This window comes from Muntiacus reevesi, chromosome 15, assembly GCF_963930625.1.
Source record: "Muntiacus reevesi chromosome 15, mMunRee1.1, whole genome shotgun sequence".
NCBI lineage: Eukaryota > Metazoa > Chordata > Mammalia > Artiodactyla > Cervidae > Muntiacus > Muntiacus reevesi.
Window position 1 is genome coordinate 22,540,377 of NC_089263.1, and position 26,112 is coordinate 22,566,488.

At 42.2% G+C, this 26,112-nt stretch overlaps 1 protein-coding gene across 3 annotated transcripts in view; it reads right to left on the bottom strand.

Moving 5' to 3' along the window:
• Window positions 1-26,112, bottom strand: part of ADAMTSL3 (ADAMTS like 3) — a 361,288-nt gene that overhangs the window by 70,464 nt on the left and 264,712 nt on the right. For all 3 annotated transcript variants that reach the window (XM_065906671.1, XM_065906673.1, XM_065906672.1), the window contains exons 18-20: window positions 24,208-24,400; window positions 23,934-24,113; window positions 12,089-12,242 (exon numbers count right to left, since the gene is read on the bottom strand). In XM_065906671.1, coding sequence (XP_065762743.1) covers window positions 12,089-12,242; window positions 23,934-24,113; window positions 24,208-24,400 — 527 coding nt within the window. The remainder of the gene's footprint in view (window positions 1-12,088; window positions 12,243-23,933; window positions 24,114-24,207; window positions 24,401-26,112) is intronic.

Below are 26,112 nucleotides of genomic sequence, written 5' to 3' on the forward strand. Positions count from 1 at the left end.
TGAAGAACCCAGTGATGCAAGAAGAAAAGTTCAAACTGGCACTGAAAGCCAGCTGAACAGCGAGAGAGAATCTCAGCACTACCATCTGAATAAGTGATCTACTCTCTCCGAGCCTCAGTTTTCTCACCTATAACATGCAGGTGATGTTAACACCTTCACTGGAGGAATGTGAAAAGTCAGAGCATTTTTATCAAGTGCACAGTAGTGGGATGTATAAGCTCTCAGACATTGTTCTCAGCTGACAAAGGCGGGTCCAGCCAGCATCAACGGGGCAAGCATAGAGGGATCACAGGAGGGCTGACTTTTCCTTGTTTCTGGGCACCAGCCACAGATAATGGGTGGAGGCCAGAGAGGTTGCTCCCCAGATCCCATCCCCCAGAAGGAGCGGCTCTTCTCCCTCCCCCATTCCCTCTGCCCGCCCCCGCAACCACTCACTTTCAGGAAGGAAGGCCTCAATGCATCCTGGGGTGATACTGAAGTGAGTAGGTAGGGGGATGTGATATGGGTGGGAGTCTGATTCCTCTTTGAAGATGTATGTAGGTCCATGGACTAGAGGGCAGGAAGCATCAGGGAGTGACAGAAGAGAGACTGAACTCACATCAATGACACTGTGGAATTAAGGTCATGAGACAGGGGCCTAAGAGCCTCAGAGGACCCCAGTTATGGTTCTTCCAACGGTTACGACTGTAACACTGGTAGGGATAGGCTGGGAGGAGAACTAGATCGAAACTCCATTTCTGTTTTTGTCTTTGAAACTTTTTGGCCTTGCTGCACAGCATGTGGGATCTTAGTTCCCTGACCAGGGATCGAATCTGCACCCCCTGCAATGGAAGTGTGGAGTCTTAATCGCTAGATCACCAGAGGGAAGTCCACTTAAGACAGACTTCTCAGGCCCTGGACACTACCCAGATTGTGTTTGTTGGAATAACTCTTGACTTCTCTTGGGTGGTTCATGATCCCATTAGGGTCTGGCTGCTGCCTGCTTAGGTGTGGGGCTGGCAGTAGGTTCAGAAAAACAACAGGGGTAGATGCATAACTTCTGCATTAGAGTGTGTTCTAAATGAGGGACAGGCGTAATAAGTCTGCACGCAAATTCCACTGAGATGCCATTTCTAGGCCAGGCCCCTTGTCCAAGGTTTTGCCAATGAACTCTCCCTCCCCTCGAATCAGCTTGAAGTGGAGCCAAATGGCCTGTCATGTGTACATGTTTACCTGTTGGGATAGAGATTCTTCACAGAGGACATCAAGATCCTCTCAGTAAGTTAAGACATGAGATTTCTTTCTAGGTTGGCAACACAGAATTTTAAATTTACTGCTGTTCAACAGTGGTCAAAAGCAGGAGGAGGATTCCTGCTAAATTTGTGGTTCACCCATTATTATAGGCAGGGATGCCATCTTTTTTTTTTTTTTTTTTTTTTAGCAAACCCCTTGGTCACAAAGAATCGGACATGACTGAGGTACTAACACTTTCACTTGCAAACACTGGGCTTCGCTGGTGGCTCTAGTGGTAAAGAATCTGCGTGCGATGCAGGAGACATGGGTTGATCCTTGCAGGAGTTCCTTGGGTTGGAAAGATCCCCTGGAGAAGGACATGGCAACCCAGTATTCTTGCCTGGGAAATCCCACGAACAGAGGAGCCTGGTGGGCTACAGTCCATTGGGTCGCAGAGTTGGACGCGATTTGGCAACTAAACAGTATTTACTTATTTGGCTGCACTGGGTCTTAGTTGACGCATGCAGGATTTTCAGTTGTGGCATGTGGGATATAGTGCCCTGACCAGGGATGGAACCCAGGCCCCCTGCATTGGGAGCATGGGGTCTTAGCCACCAGACCACCAGGGAAGTCCCAGAGATGCCACTCATAACAGCAGTCTGCACAACAAGGGCTCGATCCATTGCAACGGACGGCGGCTGTAGCCCTATACCAGGTCTTGCTGTAACACTGCTGCTCTGAGTGTCTCCTCTCCCGACAGTGTACATTACAAGGAAGGTGGACCATTCGCAGCAGAAGGGCCCAAGCAGCTGGGAGACAGTCCTGGGGTTCAGGCCAAGGCTATTGACTAACCACCTGGGAGGATTTCTCTACTTTCCCAACTTGTATAGACTCGCAAAGAGTCAGACATGACTTAGCAACTGAACAACAATAACACAGACATACTGGGGTGTAAGAGTTTCAGTATCAACTCTGACTACAGGCAGTGGTTCTCAAACTTTGCTGCCAATTAGGAGCACCTGCTGTTATTATTTTTTAATTTTACTACCCTGGGTCCCACTCTCCAGAAATTCTGACTTATGGGGAACAGAAGCCTGGGCATCAAAATTTGTAAAACCTCCCCAGGAGACTGAAACGTAGAGCAAAGATTGAGAACCACCACCCCAGAGAGTCTCACTGGGTTAACTCAAAGATAATTTGATGGGCTGCTACTGGTGAACAGGGAAGGGAAAATAAGAAACAGCCACTGTGTTTTCTGTGAGAACCCTGCCAAAATCTTTACAACATGCAGTGTCCTCTGTAGGAGGAAGCAGGAGGATGCTTTGTGGTCTTACCATCAGGAATCCTTGTATTTCCTCTGAGTAATTAATTCATTTCCTACCCAATGAACACTGAACTGTGTCATTGACCAGGTTGCCTTTTCCAAGACAACACTTGTGTTATCAAGTTTAGAGCTAAATTTCTGCCTGCATATGAAGGAAGTGTAAAATTTAAGACATAATTCTATATTAGTCTTGCTTATTTCCTGTTTTATTAGCATGGGTAACTCAGAGGGGAAAGAATCTGCCTGCAATGCAGAAAGCCTGGGTTTGATCCCTGGGTCAGGAGGATCCCCCGGAGAAGGGAATGGCAAACCACTCCAGTATTCTTGCCTGAGAATCCCATGGACAGAGGAGCCTAGTGGGCTAAGGTCCATAGGGTCACAAAGAGTCAGACACAACTACTGAGTGACTAACACTCACTAATTTTAATTAGCTGGTTGCTTTTTATGAATATTTAAAAGTGGCCTATTGTCACAATGCAGGGTGTGTAATGTATGTGTATACACACATACCTAGCCATAATACCTACATACATGTGTTTATATATACTGATACTTATACAGGCATCTTTTTATTACTATTTAAAAGAATTCAGTTGAACACCCCATCTGGTCATTGTTCCTCCATGATGGATTATGGGAAAGGCAGATGGTGAATGTGGATGGCTTTGAAAGTCACTCTTTAAATCAGAGTTTAAGCTGGGTCAAAGTCAGAATTTTGAACCTGTGCAACTGAGGGAGGGGTGGAGAGAGACTCCTTAGGGCTGCTACAGATGAGGCCATCGCTTGAATATTCCCGCTTGTACTGGGAAGGGGTCGAAGCCCGCAAGGGGAAGGAAGTGCATGCCTAGCTCAGGGTTCAGGCTGGAGATGACCTGCAGCTGGTATGAGCCCACACAGCATCCTGTGTGAAGATGGGTTCTAGTTACCATGGAGATGGGTTCGAAGTACCTTTAGAACTGGTAGCCAGATGTCCCCAGCTAAGCTTGGGGCTTAAGGTATTAATAGATGGGGCCATGATGCCTTCAAAAGCAGGCTGGGGAGTCTGCAGGTGACAGGTGGTGTTTAGCCTTGGGAAAGGACTGGCCCATGGCTGGGTGAGCCACACAAGAAGCCCAGCCGCTCCCTCTGGCTGCATGCCCATCTGCTGGAAGGCAGATCCATTCCCAACCAGGCCTGGTTAGCCACTGCTCACGCCAGTTATAGAGCAATTCAGTGACCAGGTGTGCCTCGGCAGTGCTCTGGGACCCAGGAACTGCTAGGACTTGGGCCAGTTTCTCTCTGTGACTCCTGTCAGTTCCTTTGGAGCAGTGCCTGGAGCCTGGCATCCTCTGACACAGCTCTTGGGTAGGAATCTGTCTGGTTTGGAATGACTGCCTCCCTCTGCATTTCTATGTGCCCCCAAAATGCCAAACCAAACAAACCTTAGGAGAGAGAGTGTGGACAGGAACCCATGGCATCCTATTGGGGGGCTGTGGGCAGTGTGGGGATACCAGGTCATCCCTCCATCTCTCCCATGGCACTAGACATGAGAAACACCACATCATTCAGCTTTTCTAGAAAATGAAAAGCTCTTCCTTCTGAAGGTCCTCTTTCCGGCCTCTGTGCCAGCCTTCCCTGCCCCGTGCCCAAGGCTGTCTGCATGCTCGTGTCCTGCCATGATTCAGTTGTATCCCTGCCATGACTCTCAGCCTTGGTGCCACACCAGGTTTCTGCCCCAAGCCATCTGTGCTGGGTGTTTACACTTGTCTCACCAGCACTCGACTCCTGCCACTCCCAGATGGGCTTTGGCTGCAAAGCAGCCTCTAAGTCATCTTATTCCCATGCTGGAGTCCTGGCCCTCAGAGTCCAGCCTGCAATTCTTTAAGGCAGAAACTGGAGTTGCCTCGATTCCTCCCTGTCCATTGGTCTGCTGGCCCTTCCTCTCATTGACTTACAGGTCCATGGGGTTGTTAGTGTCCATTCCCAACTCTGCAGGTAGTGACGTCACATTGGTAGCAGGAAGCCACATGATGGGAGAATCTATACCACAGAAATCAGCAAAGGTAACAAACAGCAGCTCCCTCTCCCTCCTCACCACCTACCTGGTCCCAGAGTTGCTTTTTAAACACAGATAAACACACCCTTCTCCTTTGAGCTCCCAACTCTAGCCAGGCAACGGATACTTAAATGGGACACCTGAAATGTTAGAATTCATCCTCACCACTTCTGTCCTTATATTCTCTCACTGAGATATTGTCATATCCCCTTGACTAGACTTTACTTGCACATTCATATTTTCCCAATATATCTATGTGTTCACCACTACTCACAATAGCCAGGACAAGGAAGCAATCTAAATGTCCACCAACAGAGGAATGAATAAAGAAGATGTGGTACATATATACAGTGGAATATCACTCTGCCATAAAAAGCAATGAAACTGTGCCATTTGCAGAGATGTAGATGGACCTAGAGACTCATACAGAGTGAAGTAAACCAGAAAGAGAAAAACAAAAATCATATAATATCACTTAAATGTGGAATCTAGAAAAATGACACAGATGAACTTATTTGTAAAGCAGAAATAGACACAAAGGTAGAGAACAAATGTACAGACACCAAGGGGGAAGGGGGTGGTTGGGGTGAACTGGGAGATTGGACTTGACATGCATACACTACCATATATAAAATAGATAACTAATGAGAACCTGGTGTATACAGCACAGGGCACTCTAGTCAATACTCTGTGATGACCTAAGTGGAAAAAAATTTTAAAAAGAGGGGTATATATGTATAGGAATGGGTGATTCACTTTGCTGTACAGCTGAAACTAACACAACATGGTAAAGAAGCTATACTCCAATAAAAATTAATTGAAAAATGTATCTATATAGCCATCCAAGTAAATAAAACAAAATAAAATCTGACTATGTCATTTCCTTCTTTAATAAAGTCTAAACTCCTCAGCATGGGTTTCTTTTCTTTCTTTCTTTTTTTTATTAGTTGGAGGCTAATTACTTTACAATAGTGTAGTGGTTTTTGTCAGACATTGACATGAATCAGCCATGGATTTACATGTATTCCCCATCCCGATCCCCCCTCCCACCTTCCTCTCTATCCGATCCCACTGGGTCTTCCCAGTGCACCAGGCCCGAGCACTTGTCTCATCAGCATGGGTTTCAAGATGCTCTCCAGTCCACTTCTCAAGCATTCTGTTTCACCATAACCCATTTTCAGCCTCTGCTCTAATTCTACTGAATTTTTTTGTCAATAAAAACATTTGTTTTGCATTTTATACAGAACAACCTGGAGTCTGCATCATGATAGTTACCCAGCGGTCTACACACAGTATTATCCACGTCATCTGGGGACCAGGGACCCACACAAACACAAGCAGGAGTTATGAGGGAGGAAGCGGGGCACAGCAACAGTGTATTTTTAATTCTTTCTTAAAAAGAAAAAGCAGTAGAACCTTCTGAGTCTTGAAATTTGTGCGCATGAGGCTTCTAAAACAAGCAGGGCACTGGTAGCTCCTGGGAAAGGGGCAGCATAAGAACCCTGATAAATAAAGGGACATTTGCTTGTGGCAGGGGATGAGAAGGGAGACTGACTATTTTTCAGGCCTTAAGCCCGGCACCTGAGATTCAACAGAGACCACGTCCAATCTTCAATCATCTCCCTGCTCAGAAAGAGACACTGGTACTCCTGGGATGAGGCCATGAAGACATCATGCTGGTCATTCCCAAGTCCCTGTTCTACAGCCCAGCATATTAAAGGGGAAAAAAGGTCACAGGATAGTGGTTTGTGTGCAGTTTCCCGAAATGCCCCACTCCATTTGCCACCCCCCACCTTTGTCGACACTGCTCTCTTTTTTCTTAGACTGTCCTGTATCCCATGTGGGTCTAATGATCAGACACATCTTTCAGAATTCTGCTCAAAGCTTCCTCCCTTATGAAATTCTTCTTCACATCCCCTAGAGGGATCGAGCACTGCTACATCCCATTATGACATCACTGGCACTTTATTCTTCTTATTTGTTTATGTGTGTCTCTTTCCTACTGATTATGAGTTCTTAGAGACCAGACAATGGTTCCTCTTCATTTTGTACCATAACATCTAAAACACAGTAGCATCTGAAGAATGATTGTTGAAAGAACTGATAATGAAATACTACCATCAGACACTGAAAACAAGATATGCCCAGGCAGAGAGATCATCTCTGTCCTTAGGGCACTGCATAGTGCCTGGTACATAGTAAACTCTTACTGTTTATTGAATGAATAACAAATAAATGACAAGCAAAAGATAAAACAAATGTATGCTGCTGGATGCTGCAGGAGGTAACAACCAGCCCAAGAAGGGTGCTGGTGAGGCAGCCTAGTGGCTGGGTTTCCAAGGGCTGCAGCTCTGTCAGGCAGGTGGGGCTGGGTGTTCCTGGAAGCTGAGAAGGCTTAGAGGAAGAGCAGAAGAAGGGAAGATGATAGTCTGAGCTGAAGAGGCTGGTACAAGGAAGACCACCAGGAGCTGGAGAGAAGTGAGAGGATTCAACTTAACCTGGGAAGGGGATAAGGCATATTTCTCTTAGCATTTTGGGGCTTCCCGGGCTTCCCTGGTGGCTTAGAGGGTAAAGTGTCTGCCTGCAATGCAGGAGACCTGGGTTCGATCCCTGGGTCGGGAAGATCCCCTGGAGAAGGAAATGGCAACCCACTCCAGTACTCTTGCCTGGAAAAATCCCATGGATGGAGGAGCCTGGTAGGCCACAGTCAATGGAGTCATAAAGAGTCGGACATGACTGAACAACAACACGTTTGTTTCTTTGTTTGTTTGTTCTTGACATTTCAATCATATGGGACATGTCTGGGTGCCTTCCCACCCTCAACCATTTTGATGCCAATATTTGGATTAAAAATAAGAATTCTTCACCAAAATTCAGGAACCCTTAAACCAGGAGCCATCACTGAAAAAAAAAAAAAAATCTAAACTCAAACATTACTTTCTTTGAATGCCTGATTAGAAGCCAAGCCAGGTAGACATTTAATAGCAATCTGAGACTTTTAATAACAATCTGAGGCTGATCTAAGCCTGACACATTTGAAAAGTATGTCTTGAGTACAACTCATTATACATGCTTTGGGGGCCTATATATGAAAAAAATGTCCAAAGCTATTGCCTAACTATCCCATATAAACTCATATCCTAATGATCCAGAAGACACAATATTAGTTACTGTTACATTTTACCCCATCTTAAAGCCATGACAGGAATTAAAGGAAGGTAGTAATGACATTAAAAATAACTAATGTTTTTGAGCCTACAGTATGCTCCTGGCACTGCTTCTAAGCACTTTCTAGGCATTAATTCTCAGAACAATTCTATGGGGTAGGTATAATTACCATTCCCATTTTATTGATGAAAAAGTCTCACAGAGATTGATTCTGTGTCAATGTCACATGACGAGATACTGAAAGAAATGAAATTAGACTCTAGTTGGCTTAATCACAATGTCATAACACCTTTTGGAGACTAAAGAAATTGAGAAATATTATAGAGGAAGGTAGGAATTGTTCTGGTCCTTCAAGAATGGGAAGAGTGACAGTCACTAGATATGGTGAAGGGAAGAATTTATAGGAGGAAAAGTTGGAGGTGGGGAAATGCAGGGAAGGTTTGGGGAGAAGCAGGAAGAGGCCTCTAACTGGAAGGACTGTATGGTGCACCACTGGCCTCCATGGACAGCTCAAAACATCTTGCCCACCCCCACCTCCAAGTCTTCACCCATTGCACATCAAAGGGTTAAAATGAAGAGCAAGAAGACTCACTCCTCCAAAGAAGATAGTTTTCACTTAAACTCAAGGCACTGATTAGGACACATTTCTAAAAATGGAGCCTTGAAAGGGAATAAAGATCACAGCATAGTCAGGCTTGATTTTTCTTGTCTTCAGGCCCCTTCCATCCCTGAGAGATCAGACCTAAAAAGACCATATATTTCCAGTATGGTGAGCAAAGCAGGTGGATGTGACATGAAGGAGAGAGGGCACTCAGAAGGTCACTATTCTATGCCACAAGCCTTGACATTTTTAGTGGAATAAAAGTGAGTTCATTCATGGAGACATGAGAACTTGGGAGTCAGTACAGTGATTAGGAAATAACTGCTATGATGAATTTCTTGGGAATTCTTAGGAACAGGAAAAAAATCCACATATTATTGCCCAGGTAAATCAGATAGCATGAACATGAAGTATGTTTAATCAGGATGGTGACATTATTTTCTTTAGCAAATCCCAATAGCTCAGGTCAAGGAACTAAGAAAACAAGCCAACAAACACCACCTAAAAGTAGGTGATCATCAGGGTTGAATGAGTAGGGTCATTGAAGCAGTGGGTTAAGGAAGGGCATAGAGATCTGACTACAGCATTGGCTAAGTGTGTGATGACGACATGTCAGTCAAGAGGAGTGGTTTCTAGTGCAAGAGCAGGAAGTCTCGGGACAACAGCGCAAGAAGGTCACAATGAAGCATTAACTAAAAAAGCAGATGGTGAGACGGGGGTAGGAGGAAGAGCAGAAAGCTATTTGAGTACCAAGGAATGAGGAATGAGGATGGGGGAGTTAGGGTGATTGTGATGGACATGTACACTCTGCTGTATTTAAAGTAGATAACCAACAAGAATCTACTGTACAGCAAAGGGAACTCTGCTCAATGTTATGCAGTGGCCTGGACGGGAGGGAAGTTTGGGGGAGAATGGATACATGTATATGTATGACTGAGTCCCTATGCTGTCTACTTGAACCTATCACAACATTGTTATAAGCCATACCCCAATACCATGGTGTCCATATGCCAAGGTGTGATGGTGGTCAGGGAAATTGATCACATTGGGGACTAGGGACGTTAGGGTATGAGGAAGTCATCAGCATGGGTGCAGTTTGTCCTGGATGTTGGCAAATGGCAGAGAGAAAGAATGGACCTGTAGTGGTCCTAGAGAAAGGTAGAAAGGATCCTGCGGGTCAATACATCTGCAGATGGGGGCCACGTGCGTGCTGTGAGATGACAGAGAGAATATGGTGAAGAGCCAGCAGGGGGAGGACATGAGTCCCAAGCTCATCCCTGGCTCATTCCTGGTGGTGGGGAGAAGAGGATGCCATTGTTTTTGCAAGCCAGGGCCACTGATCCCTGCGGATGGCATGAGGCCAGACTATAGCTGAAGTGGGGGCCCAGCTCGGGCTGTGCTGGGAACACAAATTCCTGTCTCTTGTCTGCTTCCATGACCTCCATGTTGGCAAGCTAGACAATGGTATGGAGTGCTTTATTTTTTCTCCCTAAAACTTATCCTTTTACTCTGCTTTCTACTGCATGTCAAAATAGTTTATAATTGCATCTCATACCACACTGCGTGCCCTAATAACCACGATGTGTTCCCACATGTTACTCTGCTATTATTTTAAAGAAAGCTGCCAGAATTTAATTTCACTCTCCTCTAAGGTAGTTTATGGTCCAGCTGTATTGCTATGCAACCATCCACAATTAATAAAAATCAGACAGATAAGCAGCCTGAACCGTGTCACTACACCATATACCACAGACATTCTTAAAATCCAGGACACTATAAAACTTGGGATCTCAAAGTTATGGAATCTCAAAATTTTGAAGATTTAGTCTTAAAGAAATCCCAGGGGCAGAAAAATGAATGTTGTCCACAAATCACCACACAGAGGTGGCTTAAAGCATGGGCCTAGGAATCAGATGGACTCATGGTCAAGGAGGCCAAGAGGCCCAACCAACAGCCACAGGCCTGTGGTCAAATCTTGGACCTTCTCTTCGTCTTGGGCTCCTCATCTCTCAATGGGGATGACACCTGTCTCAGAACTGCTGGGAACTAAATGTGATGATGCAACAATGCCTGCAGGGAGGTTCACAGAGTAAGTGCTCAGTAAATGCTATAAAGCTATGACTTAAAAAAAAGTCATTGCTGTTTTTCTTACTTTGTTTTATAAGTTTCTTCAGGAAAGTTTTTGGTAAACTTGGTAGTGTGTGTGTGTGTATACATATATTTCTTTCCTAAGAGGCATTAAAAATAATAGCTACCTTCTGATTTTTTTCTTACCATAAGTTCAGGAGGGTACCTGAGGCAGTTAGTGTTCCTTTTTATGTGAATACTTAAAGACAGTGAGAAACAATCAGGAAAGGGACCCTATCCCGGGGTCCCCTATGCCCGGGCCACAGAGCAGTACCGGTCGGTGGCCTGTTAGGAACTGAGTCACACAGGTGAGTGAGCAAAGCTCCATGTGTACTTCGGCTGCTCCCCATCGCTCTCTCATCACCCCCAGATGGGACCATCTAGCTGCAGGAAAACAAGCTCTGGGCTCCCACTGAATCTGCATTATGGTGAGCTGTATAATTATTTCATTACATATTACAAGGTAGTAATAATAGAAATAAAGTGCTCAACAAATGTAATGGGCTTAAATTATCCCCAAACCATCATTCCTCATCGGCTGTGGAAAAACTATCTTCCACCAAACTGGTCCTTGTTGCCAAAAAGGTTGAGGACTGCTGCCCTACCCCATTTCTCATGACCACACTGCTGCCCTATTTTCAGCTACCATGGGGGCAGCCCTCCACTCATTTTTCATCACCCTCCTACATGAAACATGCATATGCATATGTACCTATACTAATTCATGTACACTGAAGATAGAGATGACTGCTACATGCATTTTAGCTTTTGGATATAATGAAACTATAATATTAACTCTTTATACTCAGCTTATTATTTATAATAAACTGAAAAAGTATCTAAACTGTCACCTTTAAAAGCCAAAGCTATTTCACATTTTCATCCTTGCTGGTTTTAGATTATTAGAGTATCCAAAAGAAGAGTTACTTGAATATTTAAAAATACTTAGCTCATCTACTTTAAATAGGACGAATCCCCACATATCATTAGCAAAGTGAATCAGAAAGTACTTCACTTAACTTATGGTTGCCAGGGGGAAGGATGGCGTAGTTAGGGAGTTTGGGATAGACAGGAACACACTGCTATATTTACGTGGATAACCAACAGTGTCCTACTGTGTAGCACAGGGAACTCTGCTCAGTGTTATGTGGCAGCCTGGCTGGAAGGGGAGTTTGGGGGAGAATGGATACATGTTTATGTATGTATGGCTGAGTCCCTTTGCTGCCCACCTGAAACTATCACAACATTGTTAATCAGCTATACACCAGTACAAAATAAAAAGTTAAAAAAAGGAAAGTATTTCAGCTTAACTTCTACTAGGAACACTCATGAGTTCTAAGTGGGGGAAATCATGATGAAGCGGAGAACATAAGGAAGCGTAAACCTAAGTGAGGAAGCCTAGGGGTGCATTTGTTAAGAGGGTGGACATTTCTTCAAGCTGACTTTTCTTAGAGTTGTACCTTGGTCATCAATATTATACCGTTTGCCACTGGTGACAACGCTGAGATCTGCTTGATTTGCTGTACCTACAGACTAGAAACGAGCTGCTCTATGGAAAACGACGCCACTGGAGGAGGAGAACAGAACGAGCAGATCCCACGGTGTGGATTTCCATACTTACTCCTGCACACAGGCATCTGGCAAGATCTCACCAGAGGGGGTCCAGAGAGATGCCGGCACAGCGTCTCGCTGAGGGGGACCCGACGGCCTTTGGCCGTCAGCTTCTGGCACATCTGCTGTCTCCGCTGGGTTCCAACACCACAACTGACAGAACACTGTAAGGAGAACGGTGGGGACAGAGTCAAGCGGAGCGAGAGCAGACACACGTCTCCAGCAAAGACATGTCTCCCTCCCCTCCACCTTTTCTCTTTTCTCTCCTTCCCTTCCTTTCTTCTTTCTTTTTTAAAAAAATCTATTTGTAAGGTGGGATTCCCTGATAGCTCAGTTGGTAAAGAATTCACCTGCAATGCAGGAGATGCCGGTTCAATTTCTGGGTCGGGAAGATCCACTGGAGAAGGGATAGGCTATCCACTCCAGTATTCTTGGGCTTCCCTTGTGCCTCAACTGTTTTGTAAGGTATGAGGCCCACTGTTGTTTCCAATTTTACTGAGATATAATTGATATGTAACATTGTATTAGTTTAAGGTATACAACATAATGATTTATATATGTTGATTACTACAATAAGTTAACAGCCAGAATCTCACATGGTTACAAGGTTTTTAACCTTGTGACTGAATATTTTAAATGAATGTTTATCAGAAAAAGAGACACAGATGTACAGAACAGACTTTTGGACTCTGTGGGAGAAGGCGAGGGTGGGATGTTTAGAGAGGACAGCATCGAAACATGTATATTATCAAGGGTGAAACAGATCACCAGCCCAGGCTGGATGCATGAGACAAGTGCTCGGGGCTGGTGCACTGGGAAGACCTAGAGGGATCGGGTGGAGAGGGAGGTGGGAGGTGGATCGGGATGGGGAGCACATGTAAATCCATGGCTGATTCATGTCAATGTATGGCAAAAACTACTACAATATTGTAAAGTAATTAGCTTCCAACTAATAAAAATAAATGGAAAAAATAAATAAATAAAAAAGTAAAAGAAACAGATCCAAAAAAAAGAATGCTTATAACTGACATAGTTTTGTTATAACATGAAGCAAAAAAATTTCAGAGACAGGATAACATGTATGTTTTAAATAAATACTAAAAACCCAATGAGATACCATTTCCCATTTCAAACCCATCAAGATGGTTATTAAAAAAAAATAGATGTGGATAAACTGGAATGTTGATGAACTGCTGATGTGAAAATAAAATGGTACAGCCTCTATGAAAAAGTCTGTTGGGTCCTCAAAAAGTTACACAAAGAATTACCATATGATCCAGTAATTCCACTTCTCGAAAAATATCCAAAAAAATCAAAAGCAGAAACTCAGATGTTTGTATACCAGTGTTCACAGTAGCATCACTTACAATAGCCAAAAGGTAGAAACCACCATACACTCTACATGGCCTTTTGTGTCTGGCTTCTATCACTTGGCATAATTCTTCGAGGCTCATCCATGTTGTAGCAGGTATCAGAATTTCATTCCTTTTTTATGGTGCAATGATATATGTATATACCACATTTTGTTTATCCATTCATCTGTTGATGGACATTTCGATTACTTCCTTTCTTCTTTATGAGATAGTAACTAATTTTTAGTAATTAATTGCCATGGGATTCTGGGGCCTTGAGTTGATGTCTCATTTGTTTTTTATCTATTTATTTATATAGTACGATGACTTTGCTTTTTAAAAAATGATATAATATAGATAATAACGTGGTATCAATTTTGTATGGGGACTAGACTTATTGTGATGATCCTTTCATAATGGATACAAACATTGAATTTCTATGTTGCACACCTGAAATGGATATGCCAATTATAGTTTAATAAAAACTTTAACATTAAAAATGGCATATACCCATGACCAAGAATTGAAGAACTAGAAAAACATAAAAGAAAAGGTCTTTTTAAAAAACACCCAAGCTGCTATACATAAAATAACATTGATATGTGATAATCATTGTGTATATAAAAATGATAGCTGATAATCATAATTACATGTGTACATGTAATTTTAATTTAACAATTTACTGCAATTTTATTAGGCATATTAGGAAAAAATGAAATAAGATGAAAAGAGTTCAAGTAACTAATTCCCAAAAGAACTCTCTGCAGTTAAGGAAGATGAAAGAAACCAACAAGAGATTCAGGTGGTTATTGGGTTGGCCCAAATGAACTTTCTGATCAGCCTGATATTGTTACTGATATATTCTGACATCTGAGAATATCTATTGACTCGCTGCTAAGAAGAGGGACAGGCACATTCACATTTTCTCTCACCCATTTCTTCTCTCCAAACATTCCATTTGTTTTTGTTAAACTATTTAGCTAATGTCAAGATTTTCTGATATTTATGTTCTGTTCTGAGATGCCAATGCTGGCTGATTAGTCTTAATTCTGCCCTTAAATGAATTTATTATTCATCGTCTGTCTTTTTTCACCAGTATCTGTGTCTTTCTGGATTTTTTACTGTGAGTCATCTTGGTGTGTCTTCTTGGCCCTGAAAGTCTTGATCCCATACCATAAGACAAGACTAATGCATGGATGATCTGACTGCCTCTCTGTTGCCTTTCCACATGGAGAAAAAACAAAATGTAAAGGAAAATACTTGGGTCATAGTTCCTTTTTTAAAAAAATTATTTATTTAATCTTTTGGCCACACAGCATGCAGGGACCTTAGTTCCCTAACCAAGGATCGAACCAGTGTCCCCTGCATTGGAAGCACCGAGTCTTAATTGTTGGATGGCCAGGGAAGTCCCTTTCCTTCCCTTTTGAACTGTGGAACATTTCACTGTCTGCTGGCATCTAATGCTACCGTGAAGATGTGTGAGGCCAGGCAGGAGATTTTTGCTGTTTGTCTGACTTTCACGCTCAGAGGCCTTTTGCTCTTGTTTTTTTAACCCATGAGGTTCAGCACCTTATTTGCTGGCTGTGTTTTAGTGGGTCATATTTTCTCGGCACGTAGTATGCCACTCTGACCTGAAGGTTAAAGCTTTTATTAGAGGAAGTTAATTCTCCTTATTATCTCTGGATATTTTTTGTTCCACTTGTTCTTCTCACAAATATTCATTACACTCATGTTTAATCCTTATTATCTCTGAATACTTTTTGTTCCACTTGTTTTGTTCTTCTCACAAATACCCATTACACTCATGTTTAATCTCCTCTGCCTTCCATATCCATCACTGCCTCTAAAAACCAATTTTATATCTTAACTCTTTTCCATATCATTTTATATGAGTCATTCCACCTTATATACCATAGCTCTCTGTTTTCAGTTGTTTTATTTTTTGTTGCTTGTAAAATAATTTTTATGTCTGCTATATAAAAGTTTTCTTTTCAGTTTTTTCCCCTATTCCAAGTTGTCTTCTCATCTCCTTCTGTTGACTTATAACCTCTTTATGAACTCTAAACCTCATTTTAGAGCCACTCCTCCCTCCACTCCATCCACCCACTCCCACCCCCTCCACCCCCCTGCCCTGGGCCAAGATATCATGACTATAATTTCCTTGGGAGTACAGAGAATATTTTTTGACACTTTTCTCTGGCTAGTATCATTGTGATGCTGTCCTTCATGTGACTCTTGCCCCCTGTTCCTTTCCCCATGCCCTGACTTCTTACTGATCCTTCACTTTCCCCCATTTCAGTTCTGATGCTTAGTTTTTATGCTGCAGCTTTAAATATAGCTGGCTGTTTGTGAATAATATGGGTTGGGGGATGAGCTAGGCTGTTTCCATCAGTTTCTTGTCTTCCACAGTCTGTCATCAAATTTTTATTTCCTCCGCCCACATCTCTCTTCAAACTTTGGCATTTGAAGGGCTAGGGTGACTCAGGGAACAGTCTCTTAAGTAACTGTAATCACCCAGCAAGCATCCTTCATGCCACTCCATCTCTGCAGCCTTCCTGGGCTACAGGGCCTCCACACGTGGTCTCTCCTGCAGCTCCATCTGCCTGACGGCTCTGGAGGGACATTCATGGTATTTTCAGGGGCGGCCATGGTCCCGCTTCTAGTGTCTATAATCAAGATCTGCTGAAGCAGGCCTTTTAGGACTCTCACATTTACTCCTCGGGAAATCTACCTCCTGCTCATGCCTGAAGAAATATTTGTCAGCCCTCAGCCTTCTCTTTTTCATTTTGGTTCAGATTTTATGGTCTTTGGCAGGTGTGTTTCATAATTTATAGTTTGGGCTTGTGGCTGTTTCATTGTTCATTGAAGACAGAGTGTTCTCTCTCTTTCATTATCTTTGTGGGGTTTTCTGTTGGGTTTCAAAGAAGGAGAATGGAATTTTTAAAATTCTTTTATTGTTCTCTTCAACAGAAAGCCCTAATTATTAGTATTTTTTCAGTGCCAAGGGAAGCTTTTTGTAAGCTTTTGAACAAAATAAAAATTACCATTTAGCAACTTATGATGTACATTAAATCTGCTACATAGGAAAGGGTTCGGTTCCAAGAGCACATTTGTAAGTCCAATTTGTTCCTAGGTTCAACAAGGATACCCTAGGTACCCAACTAACACAATCAGCTATATAATACTGTCTGTAATAGCAATAGGTTTACAATACTTTCACACAAATAATAGATTTTTAAAAAATAAAGAAAACATTTTTAATCTTACAGTACAGTACCTTGAAAAAGTTCAATAGTACCACCTACATCACTGCTGCTTTTTACACTTGCTTCCAGACATCTTGGGCTTGAAATAAAGACACTGCACAGCTGTATTCTACACAGGACTGTACAGGACTCTACACACAGGCACAACCAGTCGTAGAGGAGGCATGCATGCGACAATGTACATCAGACCCGTGAACCAACTTACATGATTGGACATGCAAATACACATTCTCATCTTTTAAAGTTTGCAACTTGAAGGTTTGTATGTAGGGGATTTACTGTACTTTTTTTAAACAAGTCAAATTGTCGTCTAGGAGTTTTCCATATAATATAAAAACAGTAGTTAAATAATTGCCAATCACCATTCACAAGCCATTTCTAATGATCAATATTTGACTTTTTATCCCACTATGAATGGGAGGATCATTTGCAAACCCCTTTTCTGGATGGAGATCTTACACGACCTTGTGTCTGCTAAGTTCAAGGTTAGCGTGCCATTTGCACATGTCCACAGATGAGAGAGTGGAGATGACAGAATCAGTGCCATTAATTATAAGTTACAAAACAGCAACTTTATGCCAAAGCTTTGTGATTATTCAAAAGAAATATGGTAGATTCCTCTGGAAGAGCACATGCAACTTTGTAACTATTTGTCTGTGACCTTCAAATTGGAAGGTCTGTTGGGCAGGATATAAAATCCTTGGCTCACATTTTCTTTTATTAAATATATTACTCCACTGTTTTTTACTGTGATGTGGCATTGTTGAGAAGTCTGATGCTAACCTGATTTTCTTTCCCTGATAAGTGACTTTGTCCTTTTGCTGAGATACACTTACACATTATTCTTTAAAGTCCAGTGGTTTTAGTAGAGTATGTCTTGATATGGACCATTCTGGGTTGATTTTTCCATGCATGTGGTATGCTCCTTCAATATAGTGATTTGAATTTTCTGTTTATAGTTTTGTTCTGTTGTTTTGGTTTTCTTTTCTCAGGACTCTAATAATAGATACATGATTTTCTTTCTCTGTTTTTTACAGCCATCATTTTTGCTTAAATCCTTTTTATTTTTCTTCAGTTATTTTCAATTCTCTCCTTTCTTTTTTTTCTCTTATTACACTTTCTGCATCTGGTCATTCTTGTGTTCCTTCTAGTTTAGTCTACATTTCTGATTTTTTCCCCCTTAGTTTTCTAATTCTTTCCTAAACCCTGTCAGGTAATTTTTCATATCCCCCCATTATTTATTCACCTCATTTCAGAATTTTTCTATTTTTGATTTGTTTCTATAGATGTCTTAGTTTCTTTTAGCTGATTTTATAATAGTAAGTTATATTTTCACCCACCTCAAAGTCAAATTTTCATTATGTTGCTACATTATTGATATTTTTTCTTGGGGTATCCTTCTATGGGATTTGCTGTTGGTTTTGTTTAAATGAAACAGATTTTTCTCTGTACTTTTGAAATAGTGTAAGGAGGTGTTCAAGGGACTTATTTCACTATAAAGGACTCCCTCCTCTGGTGCTGAAATGAAGTATTCAAGGGTTTGGCCACAGTTTAGAAACTGACTCTTCTAGACTCTTCTACTCCCAAGGAGCTGAAGGAACTGAACATCTTTCCTTTATCCCTTTGTTCCTTTTCAGCTCAGCTTAACCTTCTGGCAGGTTTTGTTGCACATTTCTACAGTCTTAGGGATGTGAGTTCCTCCAGTGCTCTCCAATCTTCTTAAGGCCCTGAATGAGTCTGCATGATTTTCTTGCTCTAAACCACAAACAGGAACCTTGAGTCTTCTCTCAGTTTCACTGATTATCTCAGACCGACATGCTAAAGGTTCTACTATTCTGGAACAGGACTACTTTATTGTGGGGATATTTCTATGTTCCATGGCTCTTATCCTTGTTTCTTTTCTATTAAAAAAAAAACTCTAACTTCTATACTTGCTATTATATACGGTTTGCCCCCCACTCCCTCCCCCCCACCCTGGCTGCTTATATCACTTCCACTAAAGTTACTATCTGTTATCTTTTCCTTTCTTTTGGCAATCCCAATTGCCTTTTTTATCTTTTGTTTTTTTTTTTAATGAGAGGTTTTGGAATATTAAACAACTATGTTACTATCATGATTTTGCTTCACTGGAAGCCTCCTAAGCATTTTTAAAGGAACTGCTATTAACAATACACTCTTTGATATCAAGGTATTCATTTTTCCATGTTCAGTTACCACTTAAATGCTGATGATTCCCAAAACTATAACTTTACTGTAGATCTTGCGTGAGCTACAATTCTTTATTGATACCTTTACAGACCTTCAAACCACACTCGTTTCAAAAATCAACTCATTTTCTGTCCCTTTCAAGTCACCTTCCAAGCATGTATTTCCTTTTCTAATTGTTAATATCATCTTTGTCCATTAATTACCCAAGATAGAAATCTAGGACACTCCTTTTTTTTTTTTTTTTTTTGCTCATTTTTATCAATTAAGTTACTGAATTTGCCAGTCAGTTCTGCTAAATCTCACTCAAAACTACCCATGATTATTGATTCCAACTGCTCATTATCTCTCATTCTTTTTATTTCCATTTTCATCAGACAAGGTCCCTCAAACTCTAGGTTCCTTCTTCTTCCAACACATTGTTCAGAACTGTTGTCTAAAAACTCTGCCTTTTATTTCTCTATTCAGACACCTCCTACAATACCTTCAGTGACTGTCGGGAATAAACCCAAAGTCCTTCACAATCTGGCTGCCCTCTCCTTCACCTCTCACCTTCCTCCATTTCTTTATCGCAGCCTATCTTAAGCCACGTAAGATTGATGAGCTCACAGCCTGTACCTGTGTGTATACTCCTGTCTCTGCCTAGGACACCTGTTGTCTCATTTCCACACATCTGGCACTCATCATTTAATACCCAACTCTTAATCTACATCTTCTACAACACTTTCCTGGGACTCAGGGAGACTTAGATTTTCACATAGTTCTGTAGATGGGATATCTTTATTCGTCTTACATATTTTTTTCATCTGTCTGCCTTTGAAGCCTATATTCTTGGTTGTCCCAGATTCCTGGTACCTGGGGCAATCAATTATGAAAGTGAAAGTGAAAGTCACTCAGTCGTGTCCGACTCTTTGTGACCCCATGGGCTATATGTGCCCATGGAATTCTCCAGGCCAGATTACTGGAGTGGGTAGCCATTCCCTTCTCCAGAGGATCTTCCCAACCCAGGGATCAAACCCAGGTCTCCCACACTGTAGGCAGATTCTTTACCAGCTGAGCCACAGGGAAGCCCAAGAATACTGGAGTGGGTAGCCTATCCCTTCTCCAGTGGGTCTTTCTGACCCAGGAATCAAACCGGTGTCTCCTGCATTGCAGGCGGATTCTTTACCAACTGAGCTATCAGGGAAGCCCGCAATCAATCATAGCAGTGCTCAGTAAATGACTGTGAGGACGCAGGGCTGTGGCAACAGGCATATTCAAGTCAGAAGAAGCTTCTACAAGTTTCTTTATTTAAGTCTACAAATAAGGGCATTTCCATCCTACATACCTGCTTTATCAGTAAGCTGAAACTGTCTTATTGATAAGATAGTATACGTGTGTGTATGTGTTTCTGGAAAATACTTTCATGCAATTTTGTGATAGTACATATTTTCCAACAGGGTTCATGGAGAAAAGGGCCCTGATTATAACATTTGCCAATTTCTGTGGTGTAAATACTCCCATCATGGCTGATGTCAAGCTGTTATTGGAATATCACTGACTACACAGTAGGACGGGATCACAATTGGTTCTCAAAAGCCAGTACGAACTGCCTCTAACACATGTTGGAATACTCCCTTCATAGGCCATAAATAAAACATCTACTGAAAACTGGAAAGCCATGTTTGGAAATTCATATGTCCTGGGCATATCTTGAGCTATATTTTGTAAAATGTCTCATGTATAGAGACCATATCCTTTTTATTTAGCATACGGACAGATTTCAAGAATTGAAAGGGTTGGCAGGTATAGGTAGTTGAACACAGGAGGTGAACTCAGAGATGATCATAGGTGTTGGAAAGAGAGACGGGAAGTAGGTGGGGAAGCTGGATGGGATGAGGGTGTCCCTTTGTTTGAGGATCTATCCTACTTGAAGAGCTAAGAATGAGGTATTGAAGAGAAAATCAGAAACTGTGTCCAGAAACAGAAAATCACCTATAGAAGTCAGAGAAGTCACACCACAGAATCATCTCTGGAAGGTAAATGTAGTGATAAAAATCAAAGGGTCAAACACTGAGCTTTTTGAAGATTTGAAAGAAAACAAACCAATACAAAACACACAGTCAGGTAAATAGGAAAAACAAAAAACACCAAAGAATATCCTGAAGGAGAATGATGAAAGTGGATGAAATGGCCAAGTGCTCCCTCGAAGCACAGAGAACAAAGAATGAGGAAAGGCTACTGGATTTCAGGCAGCGGGAGGGGCCACAAGACAACTTTAGGAATGACTGCTCCACAGAAGAGTCAATGCTTCTTTCTTGTAGCTACAAAAGCGGCATAAGAGTTGAGGCTCATTTCCACATAAAACTTGGTTCAGATCTAAGGAAATCAGGGAAAAGGAATGATACAGTGAATGAACAAAGCCCAAACATGCCATGAACAGAGCGAGTGAATTACAACTGTAGCCTGAGAGGCCTGGCATTGTGAAAAATGGAAATTCTGGCGTAGCTTTTTGGTCTTTCTGGGACCAGGGGCAGTGGCCAGTTCCCATGGGGAAGGGACACATCCAGAACCATGAAATGGATGGCTGCCCTGGAATGAGCCATCCCATGGCAGAGGGACGAGTCTGGCAGAACGCTTTAGGGAGGGCGGCAATTTGGCATCAGGATCTCTGCCGAAACAAGGCAGCTCAGAAATGAGAGAAAATATTAAATATCAACAGAAAAGCTGAACCGTGCAGGAGAATACAAACTGCACGGCAACACATGTGCCTGACTGGACCCAAGTCTGAACACCAGTTCTGCCCAGCTGTGACATGGGCATACCTGCTCCTCCTCCAGATGCACGTTTCCTGGAGACGTGGCCTTGGCTGGGTGCAGGCAGATATCTTGATTGGGCTTGGGCTAACCTCTTGAAGTGTGCACTAGCATGCTCTAGCCTCCACGAGGGCCGCCTAGGAAACTCATCTGCCTCTGGTCCAAACCAGCTCACGTGGATAACCTCCTTTGTCTCCTTTTCTTCCTCCCAACAAAATCCCTCCCAGTGAATGATTTTTCCTGTCCTGTTAGCTAGCCTGAGTTTTTCTACAGATCACGACTCCAACACACTTTAACATGCCTCCTGTCTTTGCGAAGACACTTGAGGAAGAATGTTTACCTGCTCAGAGGTCTGCAGGGCCCAAGGACCTGTCAGTAATCTCGTGGCCACTGACTGCAAGGACACAATCAGCCAGATGAGAGTACCATACGGGGGCTCAGGAAGTAGCCTCCCATTAAAATGCTAAAAAAAGCTGGGTCATTATGAGTTAGAGCTGAGAAATGCTGTATGATTTTAGAGACTAGAAGACTTCAAAGAGGAGGGAAGCTCAGAGCTGGGCCTGGGGGTTGGAGGGTATCAACAAGAGCAAAGACACAAGGCAAGCCTGAGTCAACACAGTGATGGACGTTCATTTAGTGAAAGATAACCAGCGACTGCAAATTCCATCATTCACAGAGAGAAGGAACAGTAGAGGAAAGTGAGGGTATCGCCCCCTGTCTCTCCTTTCTAAAAGGCCAGTGGGAAGAGTTTGTTCCAGTAAACGAGATGGAACTGTGAAGGCCTCTGCTTTCTTGGAGAAAAGAAGAGATGAGGAGGGCACATCCAGATTCAGGGGCCTGGTTTCCACGCCACCACTGCTCATACCTCCTCTTTCCCTTTTCCTGCCTCTTCCTCGTGGGTTAGGGCAGCATGTGCCCAAAGACATTAGTGCCCAGGACAGTCCCTGCTGTGCACACACTGAAGGGTTGAGCAACTGTCCCAAGGAGAAGGGGCAGGTGAGGAAACGCTTCCCAAAGGGTACTGTGCCTGACAGCACCCGGGGAGTTTCATTCAAATGCAGATTCTGATTCCTTAGGTCTGGGTGGGACTTGAGATCTCTTACAAGATCCCAGCTTCCAAAGAGATCCCTGTGAGGTTGGGGTTGATATATACACACTATTATGTATGAAACAGACAACTAACGAGAACTTACTGCATAGCATAGGAAACTCTATTAGTGCTCTGTGGTGATCTACATGGGAGGGAAAACCAAAAAAACAGAGGCGATATGTGTGCACGTATGGCTGATTCACACTGCAGTAGAGCAGAAACCAACACAACATTGTAAAGCAACTATACTCCAATAAAAATTTTAAAAAGAATAAGCAAGACTGGAAGAGCTGGAATAAGAAGAAAGGGGGCTGGGATGTGCGTCCCATTCGTTCAAGGAAAGCCCCGCAAGGAACTGAAAGTTGATTTTTCGGGCAACAAGACCTTTAGGAGTTGACTTGATAGACGGACTGGTGGGAATACCATGAGGTGTTAAGATAGTTTGGAGAGGGGGAAGATGGTACAGAGGCAGGGAATCAGGTGGGCAGTGTAATACATAAAAGAGAACCCTTGCAATAAGGTCAAAAGGCAAGGATTCTATTCCTATTTCATAGCCTATTTTAGCTATTTGGGTTTAATTTTCCCCAATGGGTATTTGGGGAAATGGGTATTGCTACTAGACTATACTAAGTCCTATATATGCACTAAAATGTTAGTTTGGAATTCTGCTTATTGCAATTAATGTGAGCTTGAGAGGATAAAGAGTAAATTCAGCAGTGGTATCAATGGAATTCAGAGGAAGTAAAGGTATGAAACATTTTCAGAAAGTTGAAATGACAGGGTTTAATAAATAATTCTATATAAGGAGACATAAGGAAGAGAAGAATGAAACTGATTTTGAGTTAATCCTGGGATACAATGACTTTGGTTCTCTCAAAAGACAGAAGTCATGGGATTTGGTGTAGGAGAAATATGATGAGTACAGATTAAGCAATATTGAGTAAACACTGAAAATGAATCATTATGGGTGGGTCTGGAGCAGGGCACTCACACAACCCAGAGAGTAAATGTGTCCTAAAATTTTGTGCCCTGGACATTCCACTCACATTAAAGGAGCCCCAGCTCTCATCTGAGAGAGGACATTCTGAAAGGCTGAAAGGAAGGAGGAACAGAAAAGAAGGGGCTGTGAAGTTGGGATGGCGCTTACCTTGGACCAGTCTCCCACAGTCCAGTGTGGAGGACAGTCTGTCCTGGCACAGGACTTACGGGATGAGGCCTTGGGTCCTTGACACAGTTCCTCGGAGAGATTCAAGAAGCTGCCATCCGTTAAGAGCTGCCGACAGGTGACCCTACGATTCTGTGTTCCCCCTCCGCAGGTCCTGGAACACTGGGAGGACACAAGGAAGTGAGTCCACGGGCTCAGCCCTCTTCGGTTTAGTGAAACACAGGGCTCTTAACGATCATAAGCCTGTCTGCCATACCTGCTGCCACTCTTCAATATGCCAGCTAGGAGGGCAGTCAAACTGGTTGCATGCTTGTAAGGCATGGGGCTTCTCATCTCTGCATTCCTCAGGGGGGGAGGGGGACTCCCCAGGGTGCAGGCAGTATACTTCTCGAGTCTGGATGCCCACACCACAGGTTGCTGAGCAGGGTCCCCAAGAGCCCATGTGCCACCTGTACCAAAACAATAAGTGGGCAAAACTCACTGTCCAGTGACTCAGTGGGACACCCAGAGCATGGACAACTGCACGCTCCTCTCTGGACTTCCAGCCTCCACCCTCCATATCCACAGCATCAATAAATGCAATTAAAGTGCAGAAATACAATGTTTAAAGGCAAGACATGTCAGAAAAGTGCTTAAAGATTTCACCTGTCTAGGAAAGTCTGGAGTGAAAGAGAAGCAGATTTCTCTCCATCCTAGCCTACCACCATATATCATTAATAAAATCTTGGTTTTGTTTTGAATAGAGCCCCAAGGCAAGGATGATTTATATAAGGTGTCAAAAGAAATTTTAAATGCTTAAAAGCACACTTCAGGAAATTTTTAGGGCACCTGGATTCATTATTTGGAATATCCCTAAGAAAATTCTTTTATGTTAGGATTGGATTTACAGCACATATATATACATAATGTGATTCCTTTCCAATAAGATCTCGGAAAAATCAGGTTTTCTCATGAAACATCTGCAAAAATGAAAAACCATGGCAGTTGCTTTGGGTACATATTTCCAAGTTGCCTTCAAAAATGATTCTCTCAATTCACACTTTCGCCAGAAGTAGAGAGAGCCTGGCTTCTATATCCATACCACCATTGAACCGTACCATTTGAAAAAGGCTCTGCCCATCTAATGGGTGAAAAATTGTATACAATGATTATTTTAAAACTTGTAGATATTTAACTATTAGTAATCATGAATCTTACCCCAGCTGTAAAATGTTTTTCTAAACTCCTGGCTTATCAAAAAGACAAACTTAAATGAGAATATAGAGAATTTAATAATATATTTGAAAATTTTGATGAAATAGATACGCTATTAGGCAACTACAAAAAGTTCTTTTGAAGAAAAGGACTAGATTGTGCTAATTTTGTGATAAAGTTCCTACAAGTTTCTAAGAAACAAATGAACTCTTATGTTACTTAAAATGTTCCAAGGTAAAAAAGAGGATTAAAAGGTAAAGAAAACATTTGATTACAATCTATGATTATATATTCTTAATTTTAAAAAGAGAGAAGTAGAAATCCTAAGTAACAAGCATATTAATCAAAGGATTAAAATAATACACAGTATGAACATTCATTTGGAAGGACTGATGTTGAAGCTGAGGCTCCAATACTTTGATCACTTGATGCAAAGAGTCTACTCATTGGAAAAGACCCTGATGCTGGGAAAGATTGAAGGCAAAGAAGAAGAGGGTGACAGAGGATGAAATGGTTAGATAGCATCACCGACTCAATGGACATGAGTTTGAGCAAACTCTGGGAGATAGTGAAGAACAAGGGAGCCTGGTGTGCTGCAGTCTATGGGATCACAAAGAGTCAGACACGACCTAGTGACTGAACAACAGCAACATACACTGTGAACTGAACATCTGTATCCTTCTCCAAACTCCAAAGATTCCAAGAATACTTATATTATTTTCCAAATTGTGCTTATATTTTAGTTTCTTCATATATATTTAATTTCTTTCTATATATTTAATTTCTTAATGAATTCATCTTTCATTTGGCGAATCTATGAACTATCTTCATTAGCATTAGATTTTTTTCATGTGCTTTGGAATGCCATTTTGCAGGCTCAACTGGAAGGGGTTTTCTCTCCCTCCACTACCTTTAATCCTTTTCTCTGTCTCTTAACCCTTTCCGTCTACAGTTTGGTTTGCCGCCC